The sequence below is a fragment of the Hirsutella rhossiliensis genome, assembly GCF_020360975.1.
Source record: "Hirsutella rhossiliensis strain HR02 chromosome Unknown scaffold00032, whole genome shotgun sequence".
Taxonomy (NCBI): domain Eukaryota; kingdom Fungi; phylum Ascomycota; class Sordariomycetes; order Hypocreales; family Ophiocordycipitaceae; genus Hirsutella; species Hirsutella rhossiliensis.
The window spans coordinates 26,890-36,610 of record NW_025408698.1 but is presented as its reverse complement, the minus strand read 5'-3'; the positions used below and the strand labels follow the sequence as shown (position 1 = coordinate 36,610).

The following is a 9,721-nucleotide window of genomic DNA, read 5'->3' as shown; positions in this document are numbered from 1 at the left end:
GGCTCGCTGTTGGACAATGCTTGAAGGACTTAGGAGGTAGATAAAGGGCAAGTTTTCTCGACCTCCGATCTGAAGAGAGGAATCGAATGTTTGAATGTCTTGACTATGGCCCAAGCTCGGCTTGTAGTTCAAACGGCGGTTGAGCTGAAAGGCCATCCACAGCGGCCGCTTTATATAGGCCACGCTCTCATGGTCGCCGCCCGTCCACGACGGTTGGACTCGGTTCAACAATGCGTGATGGCTCGCCTCGTCCGGCTCGAGAGCATCATCCCACGCTTCCGGCTGGCCTCGGGTCGGCTCCCAGACAAGGCGGGCTGAGGGCGTGGTGAGAGCGAGCGCACGAGAGAAAGCCCGTGACACGCGATGATGATGGAATGCCACCACCAAGGGCTCGGCAGCAGCATGCACGGGTCCATTGTCGACATGCATTGGCCGATTGCAGACCTACGCGGAACATGAGGGAACCACCATGTGCTTTCCAGCAGACGGCGAGTTCGAGACCGGGGGCCATGCATGCAAACACGCAGCAAGTCTCCGTCACACCAGGCAGCTCGACTGTGGGAGTGTCATTTTTCAGCAGCATGATGCCGGCCAGCGTTCCAGAGCCTTCTGTGTCTCGATATGATGGATGCCGGTTCGCCCCTTGACGCCGGACGACTTAACTGGAACCACAGCCATAGAGTTACAGTTTGGCTGTCACACTGTTGGGAACTTTTCCCGCATACAACAGTCTTGATAATTGTGACAAACCGGCAAACCGCCTTGCATTTCGCTTGCCGGCTGGATGTGAGAGGCCCGCATATACGAATGCATCGAACAAGCGTCGGGCTGCTTCTGGCCAAATCCACGGACAAGGCAACAAGTCCTGAGTGTATGGTGACTGCTAATATGGTGTCGACGACGCATAGCATCGATCTCTTCCGACATGGCCCCATGCCGTCTCCTGATGGTTCAAGGCGAAAGCGGGGGGGGGGGGGGGGAAAAAAGTCCGTCAGGGCCCGGGTCCTCGGGGGTTCATGTAAGCCAGAGCCGTAACGGCTGCAACCCCCCTTCGGTGGAGAGAGAGGGAACAGCAAGGGGGACGCGGGAAGTCGACCGGCATGCAACAGTGACCTGCGCACATGTCTATTCTATCATGATGGTTGCCGAGCGGGGAAATGCAAGACATGGGACGGGCGAGAGGCAGTCGTCGATGTGGATGCGGACGGTTTACGACGGCTGATGCAGATTTTTCCAAACTGCGAATGGGCTTGGGAAAAGTATACCATGTGTGTGTTTGCTGCCATGTCACGACGCAGAGGCGGCATTGCCAAGCATCGTCGCCATAGAGCCGTGATGCGACAACAAAGGGACCCGAGCAGAGGCTCCGGGCGGCTGCAATTCTAGAATAGCCCAATCTGCCGACTGCAAAATTCCTCCCGCTCCCAAAACTTGGTTGCGTCCGGTGCGCCCTCGGGCCGTCGCCGTGCAACCCGGAACGCGAGCCTCGGATAGAACGCCCCTGCGTCCATGGCACTGAGAGGCGTGAACAGGGTCCCTCTCGAGCGTCATTGTGTGCGTCTTTGGCAGAAAGGCGGCCCTGATCTGGTACTTGTCCATTTTGATCTTTGGGATGCGGCGTCTTGTCGGAGTCGAGTCAGTGCTTGTTTCGCAAACGACGCCCGGTTCGGCTTTACTCGTATCGACGACCCGGTGAAGCATTTCAGAGCTGTGTGATTTCCAGTCCAACTCGGCAGCCATCCGAATACTTATCCCGGCTCGACAAAATACCATAGATTGACTAGCGACGTTGAGGGGCCGTGGCAAAGGACGTCCGCACTGTTCCTCTGCCGTCTTCATCCAACGTCATCGAGCCCAAGCCAAGGGGCCGAACTCTAGTCCCACGGACATTATCAACACGGCCACGGCCATGTCCGAGTCTGCTTTTAATGCTCGTCGAATATTCGTCCTCGACCAAGCCTCCAAGCCCTCCTCGTCCCGCGCACCCTAGTAGTCTCGGTATCGCACCTTGCCATCTTCTATTTCATACGCTTGGGCCTTGTTCCTGGTCTAGGACTTTCCGGATATAGTCGTCGCGTCGAACTCCAGCTGTAATTACCCATAAGTTCATGGCCGCCTGCCTACATGAAGCGGTAATCACTGTACACCAAGGCAAAGTCATGCTATTACGACTCCTCCTTTCGCGTGATACGCCTAGTCAAGCAACTGCCATCGTCGAGTCTTCTTCCGACGCTATTGTTCATTGACGTCAATGGCTCTGCTGCTACGTCGGGGGTTCATGACTTGGCTCAGCCTACCTAATCTAACTGCTATACTCATCATTATGCTCCCCAGAGATAGAGACTTTTACCGAGATTGCTCAAGCGATCCCCGCGTTTGACTCCAACTGGTCCGTTGACAAATTGGAAATGCAGCTTCTAGGACTTTCGGACTCCGACTTTGGGAATAATTCAAAGTGACTTATTTATGGGATCAAGAAGTGGCACGCTCCTGATCGTCGCTCCTCAATCCGACCGCGCTCACCTCAGTCCGCCAATTCTATTTGCGGGCATCAGCGTGGAAGAGCGAGCAGGGTAGGATCGTAAGTTGAAGCGTATCACAAGCGCTTCTCGAGAATCCTTCAACCCCGTGTCCTTGGCAAGAGGCTATGTCGTGAGCTATACGGAGACGCCTTTCCAATTCAGGCCCCTTTTTCAACATGGAAAAGGTGGTTGCATTTGGGGCATTGCAATGTCATTACAGGCTACCGAAATGTCTACCCCGTATGCTCGGAGCTCCAACATCCATTCCCAAGCCCTCGGGTCTTTTAGCTAACTTGAAGATGTACAGACACAAGCCGCCCGATATATAGAGAGACCAGGACACTCACCCTTGATCCTGACTTGACCGGAGCTCAAATCGAAAGCGGTGCTTATAATACCTCCGAGCTCGGCAGAAACCTGGCAGCAAAGTCAACCGCGGCCAAGACAAGAAGAAGCCGCCGGATACTCTTGTCGATTATCACGCGTAGCGTACAGTCAAGTATCATCCCCGACGCGCTGTCCAGTAGCTCTGGCCAGACGCTGCTGCTGCTATAAATCATCGGGCAAGAGACCGCTCAGGGCTCCAGAGTTTCCTTTTTCTGCCGGGGGTCGAGTAAGCCGTCGACTCGCGATTGGGCTGGGTCGAGTGACCAAATCACCACACCCTCCAGCCCCCAACCCGCTCTTCACGATGCATCCGTCATCAACTGCACTGTCGGCACTTGCGCCGAGACTCCCGGACCCTACCACCTTCCCCTTTTCGTCGGCCCGTCCTCTGCTACTGTGGGAATGGGGCCTGCCCGCCTATGATCCAAGCTGCCGGGTACCGCACCACGACCTTCCTCTTGGGGCGTAGCACGGGCATTTCAGCGTCACGATGGAGCTGTCCACGTCTACGAGCGCCCTGGAAAAGATACCAGAGGCATAACATGGTACTGAGAGGTTACGACTCAAGACTCTGTGCGAGCTCGACGTGCATATTGGGCATGTTTCACGTCATGGAAAGCCGCTTGATCGCACGGCTTGCTTTGTCTCGTAGACTTCGCTCAACAAAATCCACCAGTGGCCCGTCGCTCAGAGTCCACCTGACAGCCAGCACCCACGTTCATATTAGGCTCGGCCAGCTTGTAAGATCACCTGACGGATATTCTACTCACAATGGGCACAGAGGTTAAGATATTGATTCCATTTCGTAACACGCCAATTTGTCCGTGACACGTGTCAAGAATATGCACTTGTTTCATTGCCCGGGCAGTCTCTTAGGCTTTCAATGATCAAACTCCATTTCCGTACCGAGCGCCTTGCCATCTGACTGTAGATAAAAATGCACATAAAAGCAAAGCCACGACGCTTCAGCCCATCCCGTCGCGTGCCATCTCCCAGGAACACAACGTCTGGTGTCAAATCTTGGGACCCGGTCGCCGTTTGTTTGACGACTGGCCTTGGAGTCAATTCTCGGCGCTGTCTCTTGACACGCTTCACCACCTCGACAAGCTGCGGGTAAATCTTCTCAGACGTTTGGACCCCGCAGACTTTGGCAACAATGTCCTCCGGTTTGCTCTCCGACATGATCTTAGCCAGTTCCTTGGACTCTTCATCCTCCTCCACGTTCTGGAAACGGAAGCACATCTCAACGGCATCGAGCAGGTACTTGATGGACTGGCCCTTCTCGGCAAGCTCCGCAGCGGGGCCGATGAAGCGCCTTGCGCGAGCTTGCGCAGGGGGGCGCGGCCGACACGCTCGACGGCGTCTTCGAGGTGAGGGTTGGCGATGCGCTTGATAATCTTTTCCACGTACGCCGTCTGCTGCTGCTCGTCGATGCCGTGCTTGGCGACAATCAGGGTCTTGGTCTCATTCAACGCCCCGGACCTCGGCCATGATGTCCTTATCCTGGAGGGCATCGTAGACGGTGCGCTTTCTGCGGTTGTAGCCGTAGGCGGCCGTAGCGTGGCCTGTGTTGACGGTAAAGAGCTTACGCTCAATGAAGGGTTGCAGGTTGCCGACCCAGTTGACGCCCCGATGGGGGGAATGCCAACATCCTCAAAGGGCGTCCTGTCAACCACCCACTCGAAGAACTTTTCCAGCTTAACATCAAGGCCGGCGTTGGGGTCCTGGGCGGGGACAATTCTGTCAATGGCCGAGTTGGCATACCGGGCGCGAAGGTGATGAGTCTCGAGGCGAGCGGGATCCGTGTTCGTGGGATCCTTGATGTGCTGGGCGAGGGTGTCGGTGGCACCGATGGCATTCTCGCACGCAATGACGTGCAGAGGGTTGGCGTCTTCAGAGCGGCGGTCGATGGCTTTCGCGAGAACTGGAGCAATGAACTTGAGGATGTTGGGGCCGACGGAACAGGTGGCAATGTCGGCAGTCCGGAGCTCCTCAATCAAATCCTCCTCGTGCGTCTTGGAGTTGATGGCGCGGTAATTTGTGATTGTTTGCTCCGTGGTGCCCTCGACACCAACCTCGATGACCTTGTAGGAGGGGGTGGCATTGATCTTGTCGATGAGCGAGTCCACAACGTCGGCAAAGACGACTTCGTAACCCGAGTTGTGGAGGAAGCAGGCGACAAAGCCGCGGCCTGGAGATAGCAATGTTAGTGCCCACGATGTTCACTTGTCTTCTTCCGTCCCAGAAGTGTTAAGAGGAAGCAAAAATTGTGGGAGGTGACGTACCAATGTTGCCGGCGCCAAAGTGAACAGCCTTCTTGCCCATGGCGAAAGATGAAGCAGAGCGGAGACGGAGAGGGGTTGGTGATTGGGGCGGATGAAGCCTGGCGAGAAGCAGTCGGTGAGAGGTCTGATCAAGATGCAATGGCGATGTAGAGAGAGGTTGATGGAACGGTTGGGAAGAGGCAGGAGTTGCAGACGGTGCGAGAGACGGAAGCGGGTGAGCGGTGGTTTATATAAAGCAGGGGAGGGGCGGGGGAATCGGACTCACGAGGGGGGTGCTGGCGGTGTGTGGGCCGTGCTGGATCTGCACTGTATGGGGTGGCAGACGACAGTAGGCTGGGACCGGGCAGTGGTGACGATATTGGCGGGGAACAAAGGGGGCTGAGTGGAGGTACTGCAACATCGTACTGCCTGGCCCACCGCGGGTCCAGAAGCGAGGGGCAAGTAGCGGTACGGGGGCCCATGTTGTTTCTGCCAAAAGCTGCTGCAGAAAAGGGCAGGTGGGGTTCGGGCTGCCCCTCCCTTGGTGCGTGCGAGTCAAACCAGGCGCCCTTGTATGTACTCCGTGCTCGGCCACGGTAAAGCCCCCCGATCCGCACAGTGTGCACAGTATGCACGATGAACGGACGGATGGGGTTGAAATGGCCTCTCTGCTGTTGCTCAGTCAAGCGGGGTATCTGGCGGTGGTGCACACCGCTCAAAAGGCAGAGCAGGCAGCCTCCTCATGCCGGTTGCCCCTTGGAACGGGTGGGTGCAAATCATGGTCATGATGCCCGTCACGATGCAAGCAATCGCGATGTGCCTGACGTCGTGTGGAGGAGTAGCCCCGCTCTCGGCGGCCTCTGCGGCCTCTGCGCTGCGCCGTGTCTGTCTTTATGCGACAGTCAACCCAATGCAATGTTCTCTTTCCCGTCTCCACCGAGTTGTTGGCCGGCAAGTTGCCCTTTGTCGGAACCATGGGTGAATGCATCGCTGGACATGCAGAGGTCTGTCGGGCCCAACAAGAACACTGAGGTGGCACAGCAAAGCCCAATGGAAACTCGCTCGGCCGGGCGTTACCGAGTATAGGCTCTCTGCTCAGGGTGCCGGCTTATTAGCGTCTACCTCGCTTCTTGCTCAGATGGAAAAGACATCGGACCCTTCAACTTAGAATTTGTTGGTGCCCGTGCAAATATCGCCGCCAATCTACTGTACAAGGCATGTACGCATACAAGCTGCCGATACTGTACTGTACATACGTCCGATCGACTGTGCGCCAACACACTGTACACCTGGCCTGTTGCCCATCGTCATCAGTGGAGACTCATCAAAGCCAGTCGGCAAGGAATCAAATCCATTCTGGGAACCGATTGTCGATGCAGAAAATGGGCATGGACGCAAGGTGGCATGCTGCACCGTGCTGTACTGTACAGCTGAAGGTACTGCTGAAGATGCCCTCGAAGAATACTACTTGCCGTTGCCGGCCTGAACTACCGCCAAGATATAAGCGCTCACCACCATCACCAAGCTGAGGCAGGCTTCTCCGGGTCCTCGCTGTTCCGTTCCAGCCGCTCCATCGTCATCCCCTCCTCCTCCTTTCCACCCTCAGCTACCTGAAGTACGAATATTCAACATCGACAGCGACTGAAGCCGCCGCCCAAAGCAGGGCAGCCCAAAGACAACACCCAGATGCCACAGTCGCCATCTGCGCCCAACAAACAACAGACGACTTGCAGCGCTGCATGCACGCACCCACCAAGCAAATGTTGTTTGGGCAGCCAGACGGGCCCCGCAGCGGGGAGCGTCCCAAAGTCCCTGCTGAGAATTGCCCACTCGCTGCCACCGTCAACGTCAACGACAATGAAGAGCCTCGCCAGTCTCCGCTCGAGCGACCCTGAACGTTTCAAATATAAACATGACCCAAAATTCCCCGGACGTGGCCTGGTGGTGTCATCCGTGGTTTCCTCCATCGCAAGCGCCCGCAACGCACCTCGGCCTTTCTGCGGCTCCATCCGTCCGCCAAGCAATCGTAATCTGTAGTCGAAAGGGGCAGCTGTCAAGCGCAGGACATGACTTCAGTGACCGGTTGAACAAGTCTGACTTTCACCTCAACTGCCCTCTTCGTACGAGGACAAACAAGGTAAACACATGAGCCCCTGGTGGCCAGTCTCATTTGTCGTTGCCATTTTCCATCATCATTCGCCTCTCGGTGCCTTGTGGCTTGAGGCCTGGACAGTACGGTATGAGGCGACATCCCGCAGCCTGGAAAACAAAGCACATGATATATAGACAATTATGGCCTTATCGACTGCATTGGTACACTTATTCTTCTTGTCAATCTTGTCAATACTTCATGTCTCTCATTCCCCCGCCTCCCCGTTGATAGCTGGCGAGCGCTGCGCCATTCCCAATCACTTTTCACACAACTTGTTGCCGTTTCACGCCTGCAGCATCAAGACGTGCAGCCGCTCAAATCTTGGCATACTTCTTGAAGGCGCCAATGAGGCTGCCAGTCGAGCTGTCGTGGCCTCGCCATTTCCGCCTCGTCGAGCTCCTTGAGAATCTTTGCCAGCACCTTGCCCAGCTCGACGCCCCACTGGTCGAAGCTGTTGACGTCCCAGATGGCGCGCCTCCGTAAAGGTCAGGTGCTCGTAGTAGACAATCAAGGCACCGAGCCCGCGTCCTATGGAGCCCCGACGAGGATCGACGTCGTCGGGCGGTTGCCGAGGAAGCGCTTATGGGGCACGAGGTCGCTCGCGGTTCCTTCCGCCTTGACCTGGTCGTCAGTCTTGCCAACCATAAGGGCCTCGGCCTGCGCGAAGTAGTTGGAAGCGAGCATCTGGTGGAGGTTGTGGGCCATGGGGTTGTGCGACTGGGCGGCGAGGATGAAGTCGGTGGGGATCAGCTTGGTGCCCTGGTGCACAAGCTGGAAGAAGGAGTGTTGGGCGTTGGTGCAGGGCTCGCCAAAAAGAATGGGGCCTTGCCGGTCAGCAGCGCTCGTCTTCTTGGAGTAAGGAGGGGGGAAACGGAGAACAAGCCGCCCGTGGACAAGCAAAGTCGATTGGGGACAGCGTGTGCAGAGGAGCCAACTTACCAGTTGTGTACTTGACCGACGATCCGTCAGACGAGATTGACTTGCCGTTTGACTCCATGGAGAGCTGCTGCAGATAGGCCGGAAAGCGATGGAGATACTGGTCGAACCTGCACAACAAAAGTCAGCATCCAGGTCGACAGGGGCCCGAGCCAGCCTTGGCGAGGGCGTGGCATGGCGCGACAGGATTCAACATACGGCGCAACGAGGTGAGTCTGGGCCTGGAAAAAGTCCGAGTACCAGACGCTGAGCAGGCCGCCGAGGATAGGAATGTTGTCCTTGATGGGAGTCTTGCGGAAGTGCTGGTCCATGGCATGGGCACCGCTGAGGAACTTGTGGAAATTCTCGAAGCCGACGTAGATGGCGACGCTGAGGCCAATGGCGCTCCAAACCGAGTAGCGGCCGCCGACCCAGCTCGAAGCCAAACATATTCTTGCTGTCAATACCAAACTTTGTCACCTCGGGCTCGTTTGTGGAGAGGGCGACAAAGTGTTTTGCAATGTCGCCTTTGCCGCCCGACTCTCGAGGAACCAGGCCTTGGCCGTGTTTGCGTTGGTCGTCGTCTCAGCCGTGGTAAAGGTCTTTGAGGCGACGAGGAAGAGAGTCGTCTCCGGGTCTGAGTGCTTGAGGGCCTCAGCCGTGGGTGCCGTCAATGTTGGAAACGAAGTGGAGCGTCATGTCGTCGGCGCCGTAGCTTGAGCGCCTCTGTGACCATGACGGGCCGCTGCTGGGGCATCAGCGGGCTGCCTCAAGAGAACTGGAAGGGCACCACAGGTCGGATCCGCCAATGCCAATGTTTATGATTGTGGTGAGCTTTTGCCTGTGAAGCCCTTCCACTCGCCGCTGCGGACCTGGCCGGAGAACTCCTTCATGTGCTTGAGGACGTCGTTGACGCCGCCGGGGCAGTTCATGACATCCTGGCCGTCGACCTTCATCTCGACACCGCTGACGTTGCGCAGGGCCGGGTGGAAGACGGCACGGTTCTCCGTAAAGTTGATCTTATCGCCGGCAAACATGGCATCGCGCTTGCGCTCGAACACCAGCCTGCTCGGCGAGCTTGATGAGAAGGTTGAGCGTGTCCTCGGTCAGGAAGTTCTTGCTAAAGTCAAAAAGGATGTCGGCCGAGACGTCGTCCGAGGAAAACGTGCGAGAGAAGCGGTCGAAGCGGTCCGAGTCAGAGGCAAAGGCGTCCTTGAGGACAAAGTTCTTGCCCACGTTGTCGCGATGGGCCTGAAGCTCAGCCCAGGCGGGGAGCGTGTTTGCGGGAGCCATTTTTGCCGTCAATAGAATAACGAAGGAAGATGGGATTACTTGAGCAAAGGCAGGTTAGTAGCCGCTGTTATGAGGAGCCGAAGCGGAGCCAGGCGTGATCGGAGAGGACGGGCCTGGACTGGCAAGATAGGATTTGAAGCTGTCCACTTACCGGGGAGTGTATTGTTGGCCTCCAAGGTGGCCGAGTG

The 9,721-nt window shown here is 56.7% G+C and overlaps 2 protein-coding genes across 2 annotated transcripts; both read right to left on the bottom strand.

Annotated features, from left to right (window-relative positions):
* Nucleotides 1–3,922: 3,922 nt before the first annotated feature.
* On the bottom strand, nucleotides 3,923–5,234 carry HRG_11986 (mannitol dehydrogenase rossmann domain-containing protein; the record flags this gene model as incomplete). The annotated part of the gene is made up of 6 exons (XM_044870456.1): nucleotides 3,923–3,958; nucleotides 4,005–4,199; nucleotides 4,259–4,348; nucleotides 4,392–4,493; nucleotides 4,559–5,100; nucleotides 5,195–5,234. 6 exons carry the CDS (start codon nucleotides 5,232–5,234, stop codon nucleotides 3,923–3,925), a joined length of 1,005 nt encoding a protein of 334 aa, XP_044714464.1.
* Nucleotides 5,235–7,853: 2,619 nt separating this feature from the next.
* On the bottom strand, nucleotides 7,854–9,533 carry HRG_11985 (phosphoglucose isomerase domain-containing protein; the record flags this gene model as incomplete). The annotated part of the gene is made up of 6 exons (XM_044870455.1): nucleotides 7,854–8,149; nucleotides 8,265–8,371; nucleotides 8,460–8,675; nucleotides 8,793–8,884; nucleotides 9,113–9,259; nucleotides 9,306–9,533. The coding sequence occupies 6 exons, from the start codon at nucleotides 9,531–9,533 to the stop codon at nucleotides 7,854–7,856; spliced, it is 1,086 nt and encodes a 361-aa protein (XP_044714463.1).
* Between the last annotated feature and the right edge of the window lie 188 nt (nucleotides 9,534–9,721).